The sequence below is a fragment of the Mesoplodon bidens genome (genome assembly GCF_964165515.1).
Source record: "Mesoplodon bidens genome assembly, chromosome: X".
Lineage (NCBI taxonomy): Eukaryota > Metazoa > Chordata > Mammalia > Artiodactyla > Ziphiidae > Mesoplodon > Mesoplodon bidens.
Genome location: NC_138163.1, coordinates 127,093,102 through 127,111,451, shown reverse-complemented (window position 1 = coordinate 127,111,451; position 18,350 = coordinate 127,093,102). Strand labels below are relative to the sequence as shown.

The following is an 18,350-nucleotide window of genomic DNA, read 5'->3' as shown; positions in this document are numbered from 1 at the left end:
GAGGCCACGTATTATATGATTCCACTAATATGAAATATCCAGAATAGGCCAATCCATAGAAATAGAATGGAGATAAGTGGTTGCGGGGGCGGCTGGGAAGAGAGATGGAACCAGATGAAGGTGGTGGTTGCACAGCACTGCGAATGTACCCAATGCTACTGCATCGTTCACTTTGAAATGGTTAATCTATGTTATGTGAATTTCACCTCAAGTAAATATATATATATATATATATATATATATGTATATATATATATATATATATATATATATATGTTACTGATCTTGATTCCTGAGTTTTTTTATGCCCCCTTAAATTCTGTGCCTGAGGCCAGGGCCTTACTTACCACCCCCAGTCTTGGACCTGTTTCATTTTACTTTTTACTACAAATAAACAGAGTGAAAACCTGAAATAAGCTTGGGCCACATGCAAATCTGTGGCTGAATTCCAGGTAACAGAATGACTCATTTTTGACACAAAATTAGTTGTTGCGTGTGCCTTGCCAGCCTTCCCATATAGCCCAGAGAAGGCTCAGTTACCTGGATCCTTCCTCACCACCTGGATGTCACCATACACCAGACAAGACACCAACACACTTTCTGCCCATTGAAGTTGCTGGGAAAAGTTTAATTGGCTACAGAAATTTGCAAGAACTAAAGGTCACCTCTGGAGGAAAAAGAAAACTACCCCTTTGATTCTGGTTCATGGAAGTGCATATTATTAGATTCCCCTCGAGGCTGTACATCCCATGTTTGGTGGAGAAAAGAGTGATTCTACGAGTGTGGTGATTTCCTTAGACAGTTCCTTCATCTTGGCTTCGGTTACTTCAGAGCCTTAAAAAAAAAAAAAAAAGTATTAGCCACATCAGAAGCTGAATAATATGTCTTGCAAGTACCTCCAACTAATCTTTGCACCATTTTGGTTTGCTTCTGAAGGTCTCCATGTCTGAGGCAAACCTAAATAGACCCGGATGTGCCTTCCCTGGTGAACAGGAATGTTCTGCCCCTAAGTGAAATAAGAAGAGAAATCACACTGGAGTGATTGTACGAATTTTCCAAAAGCTGCTGTCCCTGCTAAAGAGCAGGGTTGTCCAGGCAGCATCTGCCTCTGAGCATCAACAGAATAAAGCCATCCAGGCTGCTACCTTCTCTAATAAAACCTCCAGGAGCCGTGAGGGACATAAGCTGCTCTTGGAAGCCAAGCCAGTCTCTGGCATCTCCCTACAAAGAAAGAAAACACTATTTTATTTTCTACAAATCCAAGGAACTCTGCTTTTCCATGAGTGACCTAGACCAGGGGTCAGCACACTGTGTTTGGAAATCAGGTTTTACTGGGACACAGCCCTGCCCATTTATGTACATACTGTCCAAGCCTGCTCTCCCTCTCCAACGCACTGGAGGGCCCACAAAGCCGAAAACAGTCACTGTCTGACCCTTTACAGAACAAGTTTGCTGACCCCTCAGCTACACTATCAGCCTCCACGTATCCATTTATAGGTGCACGGATATATTTATTCCTGGCCTCAGGCGCATTCCTAACTGCCTGCTTTCTCAGGTGCATTCCAGATTCCCAGAAGCATAATCAGCTGTCAAGTCCGTCCTGCTAACTATGCAAACAGAAGCATCCCAGGGGAGCAGGATCCTGCGAGACAAGTCCTGTGATGCTCCCTTCTACACCAAGAAGACAGCTTGTCTGTAAAACAAACAAGAACTTAAAGGTTCCATCTCACCCTCTCAGGCAGTCCTGGTGATTCCAAGTCACATAACAGTTTCAGCTGATTTCCAACTCAGCTATCCTTGGCTCTGAAAAGCTGTCATCACTGGCATCGCTGTATCTATCACTAGAGCAAAAGATGAATTAACTTAGCAAGGTGTAAAAAAACTCTGGACAATTATCCTATTTACAATCCTAAACACTTTCCATAATTAACCCCCACTAAGAGAAGATACTAAGGAATATTCTATTATTACTTCCTAGTCACTCCAGGAAGACGTTAGTCCAACCACAACCAACGGTCCCCTTCTTTTGTCAGAGGAACTGATCACTTGCTTGTGTCTTAAACTGGAAGTACCTTATTCAGAAAATTTATAAAAGCATTTCAATTTAGACTGAAATTTATAACCTTCTGAAGACCACTAATATAGGTCAACAGCATGAAAGTTTTCCATTCCAATAAACATTCTTGTAGGTCCAAGCGTTTGAGAAATAATTTGCACAATTTTGCTATTCTCAAATTAGAAACTTTATGTGATGCTCCAACTACCTCAAGTTACATGTAGTATTCAAAGTAGGACTGATTATTGACATAGATGCCGCCATCTTGGGTTCCTGAAGAAATACACCTTCTCCATGAGATAGGCCTGCAATTGTACTTTCACTTTGAGCCACAGACTCAGTTTGGGGTTCCTCTTGCTTGGTTCCAAGTAAGTCAGCAGGTTGATCAACCCCTCAAGAGCTCTACTGATCTACGAAGATGACATTGTCAGGAAGTAAGTGTTTTATGCCTGACCCATTCCTAGCCTTGGCCAAGTTTTTGCTGACTTATAGCAATAGAAGGCTGAATTCCATAAGAGGTGAAAATCCACTTTTTTTTAAAGAGAGGAGAGGAAACAATTGGAGAAACCCTATGCTGACAGGCTAGAAAACAAAGATTTACCCTAAACATATGGAGTAAATATCAATAAATACATAAACAAAATCATAACAGACAACCTCACTCTACTCCCTGACTTTTGGACAAAATACTGGAAAGGGGGAGGGTGGGGCTAGAGTATGGAGAAGACACAGAAAAAGATCAAGAATTGGCAGAAAAGACAAGATTACTTAGATGAACAAAGAAATCAACATATCCTTAAAACCAATCAAGTAGAAGATACCTCCTAGTTAGATTTTAATTCAGGAAAACCACTTCTACTGTTACAAAAGGGTTTCCAATAAAGAAAACACAGGAATAACCAAAGAAAATATATTTTTAAAAAACAACCCCCCAAAATTGATATATCCTTATCCATGCACTCTCACTACACAAACGTTGAGTCCTTCCTGGTTCTCTGCAACAAAAGGGGATGTGGAAGATGCACTCAACTTCCTATGTGAGAAGAAATGAAGGTCAGGGATGTTCAAGTGACTCACTAGGCACACAGCTCATTCAAGGTGGGACCAGGATCCCCATCATGCTAACCCAGGCCACAAGCTCAAGTCTAAGCTGTGTGCTGCAGTGGGCCCCACAGGGCATGTACCCTGACACCACAAGTGAGAAGGTCCAAAGGGCCAAGGGAACTCCATTTTCTCAAGTATCTCAAGCTTCCTTACCCACCTCTGAGCCCGTGGAGGAGTGGGGTGGGCCCACATCCTTGCCCTCACACTCCTGGCTGTACTAGTTATTAGCCACATGCCTGAGAGTCTAGAAAAAAGTAGTAACAATACCTACCACCTCATCAAAATGTTATGAGGGCTGAAAGAGAATGCATAAATGTGCTCTGAAACTATATGAAAATATGAGCTGTTGATGTTTAAGGGGGTTATGTGTTTACAACATGATATCTCTCAAAAAGTCATGGAAATATAAAGAAGCGGCGAAAACTGCCAAGTGCATGATTTTCAGAAGTCTTTCCTGTACCAAGAGTGATTCCCTACCCACTTCAGCAAGTGGATTTGGGTGGGTCTAACCTAATGGCTCTCATTTCCTGTCTGCTGGCTGTCACCCCCAAACTCTGCCAAGGCATCAAAACGGCACAGGTTGAGTCTGACAAAGGGGAGCTCCAAGGCAAATAACTGGGTTCACTAATTCTCTTTCATATGTGTTCAGGGGCAGAGGTAGAACAACCACATAAACCACAACACTCAAGAACAGAATTCTCAAAATAGGCAGTGCTGCTCAATAAACATGCTGATTTCATGGCATTCATGCTCCAGCAAAATACAAGTGCTAGAAACACAATTCCACATGCAGAACAGCAGTGGTTCCTGCCCATCCAATAAAATGCGGGTGCTGCTCTGTGCCATGTAAGACTTAGGGCTTCATTTTTGTTTCACACAGAATGGACTTAAGTCATAAGATACTTATCTGGGCATATTTTCACTTAATTCGAGACATCTCAGCTCTATCTTAAGACAACCTGTCTTTTAAAATAACCACTGTACACACACACACACACACACACACACACACACACACACACTTCTCAGTGGGGAGAGTTATTAGACATTAGGGTCTTACATGTTAAATTTTTTGAAATGCCGCAGAATACAGAACTATTCGTGTGTGCCTTGTTACATTTGAGGAGTAGAAAGTTTTAAACCTGCACTGTCCGATATGGTAGCCACAAGCCACAGTAGCTATCTAAATTTAAATCAACTAAAACCAAATAAAATTTAAAATTCCATTCCTCATGTGTACACACTGAGCCACACTTCAAGTGCTCAATAGCCATGTGTGGTTGGCAGCTGCCATATTGGACAGTGCAGATTATAGAACATTTCCATCACTGCAAAAAGTTCTATTGGATAGCATTGATTTAAAAACAAATGAATGATGATTTAAAAAAAAAAAACCATAATCACCATGCAATGGTTCTCCTTATCACTCCCTAAGAAAGGTTTTTTTTAAGGTCTGGCTATGTACAGTCAAAATCACAGCAACTCTCTCTCATACATGCATGTACCCCCCAAATAACAGAAGCACTCTTTTTTTTTTTTTTTCTTTGCGGTATGCGGGCCTCTCACTGTTGTGGCCTCTCCTGTTGCGGAGCACAGGCTCCAGACGCGCAGGCTCAGCGGCCATGGCTTATGGGCCCAGCCACTCCGCAGCATGTGGGATCCTCCTGGACCGGGGCACGAACCCGTGTCCCCTGCATCGGCAGGCGGACTCTCAACCACTGCACCACCAGGGAAGCCCCAGAAGCACTCTTTTTAAAAAAGTGTTTTACTGTACTATTTCTTACAAGACAAAATCAAAATCACCAGCAGCAACGTATGGGAATCGCTATCCTTAAACACTGGCTGGACTTACAAGACTTGACCGCCATGGTCTACATGTGGTTCTTCGACAAACAAAAGGCTTGTCATAGTCAAGTTTGTTTGTCCAAGACTCCTGGTTCCTAATAAATTCCCAATATAAGAAAACATATATTCCAAGGCACCACGGCGAGGGTAGAGTAATGCCTCATGTAGTCCACCTTCTTTGCTACCCTGATGCAGCCATTAAACCATTTCTTCTCCATTAACAGAAAGAGGTGGTTGGAATTAAAAAAAAAATTAATAGCATACTTAAGATTCCCAGCATGCATACATTCCTATAACACTTTTTTTTTTTTTTTTTTTTGCGGTACGCGGGCCTCTCACCGCCGCGGAGCACAGGCTCCAGACGCACAGGCCCAGCGGCCATGGCTCATGGGCCCAGCTGCTCCGCAGCATGTGGGATCCTCCCAGACCGGGGCACGAACCCGCGTCCCCTGCATCGGCAGGCGGACTCCGAACAACTGAGCCACCAGGGAAGCCCCCTATAACACTTTATATCAAAATCCATTTCATACGGAGAAAGCATGTTTTCAAACAGGTTGCCATGCACACAGTTTCCCCCAAAGCATTGTTATTGCTATGCTTACTTCCTTCTCAAACAGCCCCTGGAAGCCATAAAATATAAGAGCAATGGAATAAAAACTTAGTATGCTTTGAATGAGTTTTGCATTGAATAGTAAACGGTAGAACACAACCCTAGCAGGGCGTTAAAAGCACAGTAGTCTGTATCTCTATTAACTCCGTCCCTGGCTGGCACCACATCATCCGCAGGCAGTGAATCACGATCAATAAAGAGCACCTTTTAAGCAACATTTAATCCCTGAGGGAAGGCATACTCAAATGGGGTTTATCAGCAGTACTTTACAAGAAAAAGTCTCCAGGTATGGTTTTGGAGTCCAACAATAAGGAAGGGGGGCTGTTTTAAAGATGTTTAAAAGAACTGTCAAAAAAGAAAGCAAAAAAGAATCTTTTTTTTCAGTTCACTTTTGCTTGAAATGTAACAAAGGAGGAAAAGTAGTATTTTTATATCAGTTGAAAGTTTACAAAGCACCATCTCAACTGTTCCTCACAGCAACCCTAAAGGATGAAGATCCTGAGGTTTAGGACTGGGGACTTAGAAAAAAATTACCCAGTAAGTGGCAGATCCAGGAAATAAACCCATAGCACCCACTCTACTGGCCCACACTGTCCCCACAAAAATAAAATATTTGCACCTTATACTGCAAGAATGGCCCCTGGCAACATCAACCATGTAGCCCAAAAGTTAAAATAAAAAGCAAGGCGATTCCAAGTTTAGAACAGTGCTGGAAAATGCACATTAGATTCACACAGGAGAAAAAGAGTATCTTACTCTCCTAGTCAAATAGAAAGAGACACCCAAAGTGGGATAAGGATGCCTTAGAGGGAGAAATGCACACTCTCTATATAATCAGCGGAGAGGCCACACCCACCTCTAATGCCCACCATCAGTAACAATTTGGGGAACCAGCATCCTAACAGGCTACAGATCGGCATTCCCTTCTCGCTAAGCACTTCAGGAATGTATAACAGGAGCCAAGGGAGACGTGAGAGCTGAAGCCAAAGCACTAAACCCTCTGGGGGAGTTCAGGCTGTTCCGTATGGATTTGTGTGCATTTTATGCTGTGAGTCAAGGGAAGCCATTTAGAGATTCAAGCTCTAAAATAATGCAGGAAGAGCATTCTACCAGCAGAAGATGTATAGAGAAGAGGAAAGCTGGAGGCCTGGAGACCAGGTAGGAGGCTTTGAGTAGGCAAGAGATGAAGGAGACGGGAACTAAGGTGAAATTAATAATAGCACAATAATAATTCCCATTTAATTTCCTACCATAGACCAGGCACTGTGCTAAGGGCTTTCCATTTAGAATAAAACGTACTCTTCATCACTACCATGTGAAGTGAGTACTATTACTATCCCCTTTTTATAAAGACTATCTTAGCTAGGGGTCTGTATCTGAGGACCCCTAGAAGAATATCGATGGATGGGAGGCTTTTGGGATATGAATACCGTTCCAATTGCTATGTGTGTGCAGTCTTCCAGGAAGTGGGTCCACAGCTTTCATCACTTTCTTGGAAGGTGATTTGTCAGCCTCAAAATGTAGAGAACCATTATACTACCCAATGAGTCCCCCAGGACAGGGTGTATGTTCTTATTGGACTTGCAGTTGATGCTCTTGCACCCAGCACCATGTCTGGGATGGCGTGAGCTCCAGCACATGTGGTGCATTGAGTGGATGCTGAAGCACACAGCCAGCAAACAGCAAGAGCATCATGCAACTTGGAAAAATGTGTATGAGGTGTTCAGTTCAAAAGACAGGCTTTTGTAATTAATAAAGACTCTGTGGTGATGCTTTGAGAACATATGAATATCCTGTTTTCCGAAACCTTTCATCCAATGGTTTTGGCATCCAATGGTTTTGGCATCCACTGATGATCCTTATTTGACTCAGTTATTACATTGGGGGTTGCATCTACATTTCTTTTAATTGGCCTTTTGGTTTTTTTGAGTATTATTATGGAATTTTTAAAAAATGTAATGTGTTATAATCCAATTTTGTCATTATTGTTTTTGATGTTCAAACTGTCCAAAGTGAGCCCCTTTCAAGTGGCTTCTTTGACCTTATACAAAATCTCCCCCTTGGTTTTGAACTCTTCCTTCCTTTAAGTCTAGCAATACATTCTGGGCTCATCTTGTACTTTCCCTGCCCCAGACCTGAAACCAACCATTTCTTCCAGGAGCCCTAGTTCATTTCAGTGGGGGATGGTATTTTAGAAACTAAAATGGAAAAAAAATGTTTCTTTACAAAAGAGACGTCCACACAGTCACTACCTTAACCAGGTGGTAAACTCAGCATCATCCACCGTGTGACAACAGAGGGAAGGTTACGTGCCTTATATGTCTCCTGACGTGTCCTTATAAAGTCTACAACAGCCCCAATGAACTATTCTTCCCAAAATGTCTAACCTGATTCTAATCATGAGAAAACAATCAGATGAATCCACATTCTGGTCATTGCTACAAGACAATTGGCCTGGCCTCTTTATAAAAGTCAATGTTATGCAGAACTGAAAACGAGAGGGTGATTTACCCAGATTAAAAGAAACTAAGGAAACATAACAAAATGAACCTCAAATTGAGCACTGATTACATTTTTTTGATTTCAAAAAAAAGCTAAAGATACATTTGGGGATAAATGGAGAAATTTAAATATGGACTGGATATTAAATGATGTCACTGAATTAATGTTAATTTTCTTAGGTGTGATCATGATACCGCATTTACGTAAGAAAATGTCTTCAGTTTTAGAAAATGAATGATAAAGTATTTAGGAGTGAACTGCTATGATGTTTGCAACTTATAAATGATTCAGAAATAAGTATACACACAGAGAAAGAGAGAATCAAATGTGGTAAAAAGGCAACAATTGATGAATCTAGGTGAAAGGTTTACAAGTATTCACTGTACTATTCTTTCATCTTTTCTGTAGGCTTGAAAGTTTTCAAAATAAAAGAATCAGGAAAAATACACACACACACACACACTATTATGATTACAAGCATGAAAGGAGTCATATACGGATATGGACTAAAGAAGACTGGAAGGAAAGACCCAAAAACAAGCACAGTGACTATGTTAGGTTTATAGGTTTATGGATCCTTTTTCCTTTTTCCCAATTTTCTGTAATGCCTCAGCTAGAAGTCCACAGAAAACAAAATCTTCCCAGGCTGGAAGCCAGCATGTCACTTAGAAGGAAAAGCCCAGTAGTCACAGGAGAGAGACCAGAGACAATGGCGAAGGAAATGGGTGCCTTCGCTCCCTGACTGCTACCGAGATTCAAAGAGAAAAGTGAAGAGGGAAGCCTGAGCTTGCAGGAGAGAAGGGACTCAGATCCCAGGAGCACACTCGGGCTCAGGAAATGGAAGGCGCTGACTCCAGCTCTGTACTTCCTTTAAGGACCCTCCGATTATGAAGTAGTTTCAACTCCTGAGTTTGGTCTGAAACGATCAAGCTAATACAGTGCATCGTGGAGTTAACTTCCCTCCTCTTTCTGTACCGGCCTGCCTCCTGTCTCGCCACAAAAAGATGACTTCTCTGCATAAGAGATAGTATGTATTGGGTGGAGACATGGAATCTAAGATCCTAAAACCTAGAATAAAATGCTACTCACATGTATTAAGATTCCGGTTTTATACTTTAAAAACATGTTTCCCAAAAGAGCTGCATTTCTGTGAACTGCTGACTGAACCCCATCTCATTTCTTGCTTTCAGACATAGAACACATAGAACAAGCACCATCTAAGCACAAGAGTTTTACTCTGACCTGACAGAGGGGCATGATAAATGTTGAAATCATAAAAACTGGAAGTCGTTCCTGACCTCGGTGTGGAGTGGTTGCACCTCAGGGCCTTGCAAGGCAGCCCCAGAGACACGCAGACTGAAAAACAACCTATGAACTTTAGACTCCCATCCCTCTTCTCTTTCCAGTTGCTTAAAAATGGAATTCTGAAACAACAAGGTCCTACTGTATAGCACAGGGAACTATATTCAATATCACGTAATAAACCATAATGGAAAAGAATATATATATAAAACTGAATCACCTTGCTATACACCAGAAACTAACACAACACTGTAAATCAACTATACTGCAATTTTAAAAAAAAGGAATTCTGGACAGAGATCATGTGCTTCGTTTCTAGATACTGAAAAACTTGCAATTATAAGAACCTTTGGATATCCTATTTAGTATAAATCTACAATTTTTTATTACAGTTACATGAAGCAGTCTCATTCCATTACATCATACACCAGCAAAGCCATGCAAATTTGTGGATACCGTTTAAACATGGGACAAATTATATTTAGACACCAGGGGAGAGACCTCAGCAAGTAATTACAATGATTTATTTAATGGACCATAATTTCCCATTGGATTTCTTTATTCTAAAAATGGTTTATTAGACTTGTGCAAAAGAGTTAACACAGCAGGCCTGAGGCTGCTATCTTTAGAAGGGCCTGCTTGCTGGGGAACTTAGCTTTCAGAATGTTTTCTCCATTGCTAACTGATGAGGTCATTTCATTGGGCCTAGGCTGTTTGTACAAGCAAGGTGATATATGGTGAACGCTTGCTATCCTTCTGGGAGCCTGGAATTTGGGTGGTTGCTAGGCAGAGAATGCCCATGTGACCAGTCTCCTATAGAAACTCTAAACTCTTAAGTGTCAAATGGGCTTCTCTGGGCATAAACATTACACACTGCATTTTTACTGCTGAGGGAGGGTGAGCTCTGTGTGACCTCTCACAGGAGGGAGAGAACATAGGAAACCTGCAGATAGATTTCTCCAGACTCTACTTATACCTCCTTCCCTTACTGAGCCAGCTGTGTATGATTACTCTGTCACTGAAATGAATTTTAGCCATGAGTACAACTATATTCTGATTCCTTCTAGTCAATCATCGAATGTGTGGGTGGTCTTGGGGGACCCCCAAAACAATACTTAGTTTGATTTTGCAAGTACTTCTGAGTAGCTTATAAAAACCTAAAAAAAAATTTAAAATACTATCCTAAAACTATTATGCCTGGGGGCTTCCCTGGTGGCACAGTGGTTGAGAGTCCGCCTGCCGATGCAGGGGACACGGGTTCGTGCCCCGGTCCGGAAAGATCCCACATGCCGCGGAGCGGCTGGGCCGTGAGCCATGGCTGCTGAGCCTGCGCGTCCGGAGCCCGTGCTCCGCAACGGGAGAGGCCACAACAGTGAGAGGCCCGCATACCGCAAAAAAAAAAAGAAAAAGAAAAAGTGAAAAAACTATTATGCCTCTTGAACAGACCACCACAGGTGGTGGACCTGGTCTTCGTAACTGCTGCCATTCTATAGATACCAGAGTAGCTGAGAGTTCAGCTCACCAGCTCTAGATCCCAAAATAATATTCTTACTGCAACTTCCCAGGCAATAAAAGATAAATGTTCTCCACGAAGCAGAAAGCAAAGGTTAGAGCCCAGGTGTATCTGCTCAAAGCCAAGGATTTTTTTTTTTACATTGTGGGTTTTAAAGACATCAGCTGCACATGTGCCATACATTTAAATAATATCAGCCAATTTCTGGGAAAGTAAGTCATTAGTCTAGTGTTCATATTTCTTGTCACATTTGTTTAGGATTGATTACAGACAGTAATCTTGTTTGACAGAAATACAGTCCCAACTCAGCTCACATTAGAGCCTGGCCATCAAAGCAGTTATTTGCTTTTCAATGCTCACTAACACCATGGAGCCAGGCAGAGAGGAGCTGAAGTGCAAGGTTCCTCTGGAATCCTAGGGTCTGCCACTGGATTAAGTCATGGGCACCATTCTTAGTTGGAAAACCCCCTGCAAGGTGTCAAGATTATACTAGACTATATCCTCCCCTGCTACCTACATTTAGTACTGTAATGGGTAGTAAGCAACCACTGCATACTAGGGAGCCAGGGAGACAAAGATAAATAAGATGCTGGCTGCTCTTAAGGACCGCACCAGTTGGTGGCTGATAGATAGGAATTCTCTGACCACCACAGAAGCCTGCTAGTCAGCTGTGATCCCAATCCCAGCATCAGAGTCTTGTTAAGAGATCTTTCCTTTCTTTCTGAGACACTGTGCCTCGCTCAGCAGTTGCTGGCAAGCAGTCACTTTTCTCAGAAACTACTGGTGAGCTTTACTCAGAGACCACCAGGCCCCAGGCAAGAACTGGCGGACCAGCCAGCACACAGGTGGGCGGGCCACAGAAACCAGATGCCATTTCTCTATTAGTTGATGCTTGCAAACAACCAGATAGTTATGCATGAACGATTATGTGTGCGTTATTTCTCCCAGCCATCTCACTTGTTCCACTGTCATCCTCCTTTCACGTGTGAGCACCTGAAATAATGGAGACAATAAAGTGGCTGGGAAGGGTCAGAGCATATATCCAACACGGGACCACGCTGGAATGTCCAATCTGCTGTGTAAGCCATGCAGCCTCACAGCACAGGAAGCTCATCTTCATATGCAATCTCATGCAGAACCAGACCACGTGAGCCAGGAAAAGTGGAGCTGAAGCTCCACTGAAGTAGGGAAGCTGAAGCAGGAAAGAGCCTGGAAACTGCCCCCACCCCCCCCGGCCCTGATCCCAGTCTACTCCTCATGGCAGCCTGGATTGCAGCTCCACAAGGCACGGTGTGAAAACCACTGCACTGGTTCAAGAGTGCAGGGAGTGATCATTAATTCATTAAGAGACCCAACATGCAAAATATGTAAAGCTATTCCCATCTGAACACACAGTTAAAGGAAACGCTAGAGAGCTGTGAGTCTCTCCTAGCAGGTAATATCGCAAACAAGCAGGCTTGTGTAACAAAGCACACATAGACACACCACACAGCGATCCTGGCAGTCCTCAAATGCAATATCGCCAGGCTCATTTGCTAGGATGAGGGTCCACAATGGTAATCTTCTAAACAAGATATATCCAGTTATTGTGGTAATAACCCCTAGCTAAGAACATGATTCCGGCTAGTTCCTTTCACTTTGAAAGTTATTACATACAATATTCTTAGATGAGAGGAAGTAAAGATGTAAATTCTCCCCAAATGAGTATTTAAATCTAAAGAAAAAAAATTTTTTTTTTTTTTGCAGTGCACGGGCCTCTCACTGTTGTGGCCTCTCCCATTGCGGAGCACAGGCTCCGGACGCGCAGGCCCAGCGGCCATGGCTCACGGGTCTAGCCGCTCCGTGGCATGTGCGATCTTGCCAGACCGGGGCACGAACCCGTGTCCCCTGCATCGGCAGGCGGACTCTCAACCACTGCGCCACCAGGGAAGCCCTTAACTATAAAGAAATTTTAACGAAAATCCCTAAGGGATTTTTTAATTCAAACTTGACTCTAAAAATCATTATACAGGTCCTCCAGAAGAAAGCAAAACACATTTTTTAAAATGTTAAATAAAAATGAGGGCCTCCCTGGTGGCGCAGTGGTTGAGAGTCCGCCTGCCGATGCAGGGGATACGGGTTCGTGCCCCGGTCTGGGAGGATCCCATATGCCGCGGAGCGGCTGGGCCCGTGAGCCATGGCCGCTGGGCCTGCGCGTCCGGAGCCTGTGCTCCGCAACGGGAGAGGCCACAACAGTGAGAGGCCCGCATACCGCAAAAAGAAAAAAAAAAAAAAAATGAGAGTAGGGTAGATAAGGGCTTGATTTACAATAATCCTACGATAATGAAAAGGGTGGTAAGGATTCAGAAAAAAGAGATGAAATCACCAATGGAACAAAACAGAAATCCCTGAAACAAATCTAAATTACTTCACTGGCGGGGGCACGGGGGGGCAGTGTAAGGGGGATGCAGATTCCCCGCCTCACACAATACACCAAAAATAAAGTCCATATAAATTACAAATTGAAAATATAAAATTGAAACCATATCAGTCTCCCAAGGCAATAGAAATAAAAACAAAAATAAATGGGACCTAATCAAACTTACAAGCTTTTACACAGCAAAGGAAACCATAAACAAAACAAAAAGACAACCTACGGAATGGGAAAAAATATTTGCAAATGATGCCACGGACAAGGGCTTAATCCCCAAAGTATACAAACAACTCATATAAGTCAACCAAAAAAAACCCAAACAACCCAACTGAAAAATGGGCAGAAGACCTAAATAGACATTTCTCCAAAGAACACATACAGATGGCTAACAAACACATGAAAAGCTGCTCAGCATCACTAATCATTAGAGAAATGCAAATTGAAACTACCATGAGGTATCACCTCACACCAGTCAGAATGGCCATCATCAAGAAATCTACAAACAACAAATGCTGGAGAGGGTGTGGAGAAAAGGGAACCCTCTTGCACTGTTGGTGGGAATGTGAATTGATACAGCCACTATGGAGAACAGTATGGAGGTTCCTCAGAAAACTAAAAATAGAGTTACTATATGATCCAGCAATCCCAGTCCTGGGCATATACTTGGACAAAACTATAATTCAAAAAGATAACTGCACCTCTATGTTCACAGCAGCGCTATTCACAATAGCCAAGACATGGAAACAACGTAAATATGCACTGACAGATGAATGGATAAAGAAGATGCGGTACATAAACACAATGGAATATTACTCAGCCATAAAAAAGAATGAAATAATGCCATTTGCAGCAACAAGGAGGCAACTAGAGATTATCATACTAAGTGAAGTAAGTCAGAAAGAGAGAGACAAATACCACATGATATCACTTATATGTGGAATCTAAAATATAGTACAAATGAACCTATCTACAAAACAGAAACAGACTCACAGACGTAGAGAACAGACTTGTGGTTGCCACGGGTGAGGGGTGGGGGGATGGAGAAGGGTGGATTCGGAGTTTGGGGCTGTTAGATGAAAACTATTACATTTAGAATGGATAAACAACAAGGTCCTACTGTATAGCACAGGGAACTATATCCTATCTCCTGGAATAAACCATAATGGAAAAGAAAATTTTAAAAAGAATGTATATACATGTATAACTGAGTCACTTAGCTGTACAGCAGAAATTAGCACAACATTGTAAATAAACTATACTTCAATTCAAAAAATTTTTAAAAAGAGAAACCATAAAAGTGCTAGTGGAAAACAAATGGGTAATTATTTATATAATAATCTTTTGATAGGGAAAGACTTTAGGCAGGATACTAAAGACATAATCGACAAAAGTAAAAGATTTGACCACATATAAATAAAAAATACATGAATAAGGACTACATAAAGTCTTTATTTCAAACTTTAGGGAAAATAAAAACTAAGATAAAACTAACAAAAACTAATGAAAGCCGTTAACAACTTAGAAAAAAAACAAAATCACTTTGAAAAAGTATGTGTAACCTAACAAAGGATTAATGCCCTTTATATATAAAGAGCCTACCAATCATTAAGAAAAAAGGAGGCGATTTCCCTGGTGGCACAGTGGTTAAGAATCCTCCTGCAAATGCAGGGACATGGGTTCAAGCCCTGGTCCGGGAAGATCCCACATGCCGCAGAGTAACTAAGCCTGTGTGCCACAACTACTGAGCCTGTGCCCTAGAGCCCGCGAGCCACAACTACTGAGCCCGCGGGCCACAACTACTGAAGCTCGCGTGCCCAGAGCCCATGCTCCACAACAAGAGAAGCCACCGCAATGAGAAGCCCGCACACCGCGACAAAGAGCAGCACCTGCTTGCCGCAACTAGAGAAAGCCCGCGCACAGCAACGAAGACCCAACGCAGCCAAAAATTAATTATTTTTAAAAAAGAAAAAGGATAATAGCAAAAGGAAAAATAGGGCAAAGGATATGAACAGGCTATTCAAAAAACAAAAAGCCAATAAACGTATAAAATATTCATATGTATTTATTAATCAAAAAGTCAACAAAAGAAAATCCCTTTTTTAACCTATCAAAATGACAAAAATCTCTAAAACGATACTCAGCATCAGCATGATTTTGAAAGCTGACACATTACCATTGTAGGTGTGATTAAATCATTTTCACTAAGAGAAAAAAGTATGCTTGTTAAGAGGGGAAAAAATGATTCTCCACTTTAAAAAAAAATCCTACAACGATATTAAATTTTATGAGAAACCTAAGATGTTGATAACTGCATCTCAAGTCACTGCTAAGAACTGTAAGCTGGTTACCTGGAAGACAGCTTGCATCCCTGAAGGAGGTAGGCATTCAGATTCCCAGTTGCCGCAAGTAATAGCCCCAGGTATGGAGGGGAAGGCTTCATTGGCCTAGAAGAAAACTCAGGATGGAATTGGACACCAACAAAATAGGGGTGATCTGAAATGAGAATAATCATAATGCAATTGAAGCAGATAAATATGAGAACAGCTTTAAAGGTCTTCTTATCTTTAAATAAGAAAACTCATTAAATGGTAAGATGATTATTTAACTTGTTACCATCATAGCCAGTTATTTTCATGATCCAACTTGGTAGTAGAATTTCAAATTGCAAAACGCATCACACTAATAAGAGATCCAGCATTTTATTTGTGCAAGGTGTTACAGTGAGCAAAGTTAAGCAAAAGTTTTTGAATGGGAAGATGATCTGCTTTCCCCAAATCTGCCCACTATCTAGACCCTTCACAGATGTACAGTGGTTCCATTTCTATGGGTGGGGCCCAGGGCAGGCCACCCCAAAATATGCCTAGATGGCATATTGATTATTTTGAATTAAAGTTACTTAAGATTGAGCTGATGGGGACTTCCTTGGTGGCGCAGTGGTTAAGAATCCGCCTGCCAATGCAGGGGACATGGGTTCGAGCCCTGGTCCGGGAAGATCCCACGTGCCGCGGAGCAACTGAGCCCATGTGCCACAACTACTGAGCCTGCGCTCTAGAGCCCGTGAGCCACAGCTACTGAGCCCACGTGCCACAGCTACGGAAGCCCGCGCACCTAGAGCCCATGCTCAACAAGAGAAGCCACCGCAAAGAGAAGCCTGCGCACCATAACGAAGACCCAAAGCAGCCAAAAATAAATAAATGAATGAATTAAAAAAAAAATTGAGCTGATGCAAGAGGGACACTTTGACACACACCCCACCTAGTCTCCTGAAAGCAGGAAATAAATCTCTCTTGTGAAAGGTGTACTTCCTGCCTCTGAAGTGGAAGGATACCCTTATCACCAGAGACAGGGAATTTGGGCAGAGAAGCCTATATAAACACATTTTGTGACTTCTTTAATTTACTACCCAAGCCCAAACTTTGTTTAGATTCTTCACTAATTAAGCACCCAAAGCCTAAGTTCCTTTGTCCTGTTAATTCCTCACATATTTATTGTTTCTTTGTCTAAAAAGTATAAAGGCTGCCTGCTTTGGCCACTTCTTAGGTCCCATTTCTATGAGACCTCCATCTGCATGAGTTAAAATTTGGTTTTCTCCTGCTTATCTGTCTTGGGTCAATTTTATTATTAGTCTAGCCACAAGAACTCAAGAGGGTAGGGGGGAAGGGTCCCCTCCCAGCACCCTGGTATCCTCATACTTAAGGCTAACGGTAAGTCACTCTTTCTCTTCTCTTAGATGGCTTCAGGCCATTTTCCACAAGGTCTCCTTTCCCAAGGGATGGGTCCCCTGGGAATGCACCAGCTATAACTGCTTTTCTAGTCACAGCTCTGGGATGGATATTAATCATGGATAACACCACGAAGCTGAACAGGCACTCATATTTCAGCCTACGCCAATGTATCTCTTGTGATGAAGAGTCTGCAAGTGATAAAAGGATGCCCTTTCAGGACGTTAATGGTGGTTATGGCTCAAGGGGTGAGAGTTCAAGATATTTTTATTTTCTCCCTTATATTGATACTTCTCTGTATCATGTGAACCTTTACAATCAACACATATTTCTTACGTTATCAGAGGGCAAATAAAGCTATTACATATTGAGGGTTGTAAGAAGTCCCTATATGAGCAATTCAAGTTCTCCTAGATGTAATAGGAACAGAAAAGTAGCTTTTCTCAGGTATCTGAAATCCCTTGTTTGGGAATGGTAAAAATTAATGGGCAACATTTCCAAATCTGGGTAGAAATTTTCTAGGATTACAAATTCCTCTCCCCACTCAGAACTCTCAAAAACTATGTTTATTCCCAGATTAGGAAGCAACTCCTAATTAGAGATTGGGCAACTCTCTAATCCCATAATTGCTATAGTCAAAGCATGGTCAGTATGTATTCCTTACTTTAAAAATCATTTTAATGGCCATATACATGTCAAACTGAAGATGATAAAATACAAGTTTTACAGGAGGAAGTAAGTATAACTTTAAATCTTTCAATGAGATGCTTTATCAAGTGATCTGAAAGTCTAGTATGGAATTCAAAATCACAAATCCCCATCACTTACCACTGAAGACCCAAAACTACTGCTCAGTAGTAAGGAAATGATGATTGAACTGCAATGTCCACTCTGTTAAGGTTATCATTTAAAGCTTATCCCTCATCCTAATAAAATAGGTAGCAGGCTAGCAGAGTGTTCTCATCCAATGGTTATGGAACTTTAGAACAGGAAAGGACTTCAGAAGTAGGGTAAATGTCCAGGTATAGACGCAGAAGCCTGGAGAAGCTTGGTCCTGTTCCTGGTCGGCTAGCTGGGGTTTCAGCTTTCATCGTCTGACTACTGGCTCACGCCTCCCTTTGCACCCATGGGGCCAGGTGTGTCCTGGGGCGCTCACTGCCCACTTCAGAAGCTTTGATGTAAGATCACCATTTGTTCTCTTCTGCAAAGGATTGATCTTTCAATTCTCAAATGATGATGATGATGATCCTTCTCCTATTTTGAGTCTTCTTTATAAAATAGTG

General features: G+C 42.0%; 1 protein-coding gene across 4 annotated transcripts in view; it reads right to left on the bottom strand.

Moving 5' to 3' along the window:
* Positions 1 to 298: 298 nt before the first annotated feature.
* Positions 299 to 18,350, bottom strand: part of CTPS2 (CTP synthase 2) — a 107,727-nt gene continuing 89,675 nt past the window's right edge. For all 4 annotated transcript variants that reach the window (XM_081221637.1, XM_081221638.1, XM_081221636.1 and 1 more), the window contains 3 exons: positions 15,694 to 15,838; positions 1,731 to 1,841; positions 299 to 834 (listed from right to left, as the gene is read on the bottom strand). In XM_081221637.1, coding sequence (XP_081077763.1) covers positions 1,772 to 1,841; positions 15,694 to 15,838 — 215 coding nt within the window. In that variant the 3' untranslated portion in view covers positions 299 to 834; positions 1,731 to 1,771. The remainder of the gene's footprint in view (positions 835 to 1,730; positions 1,842 to 15,693; positions 15,839 to 18,350) is intronic.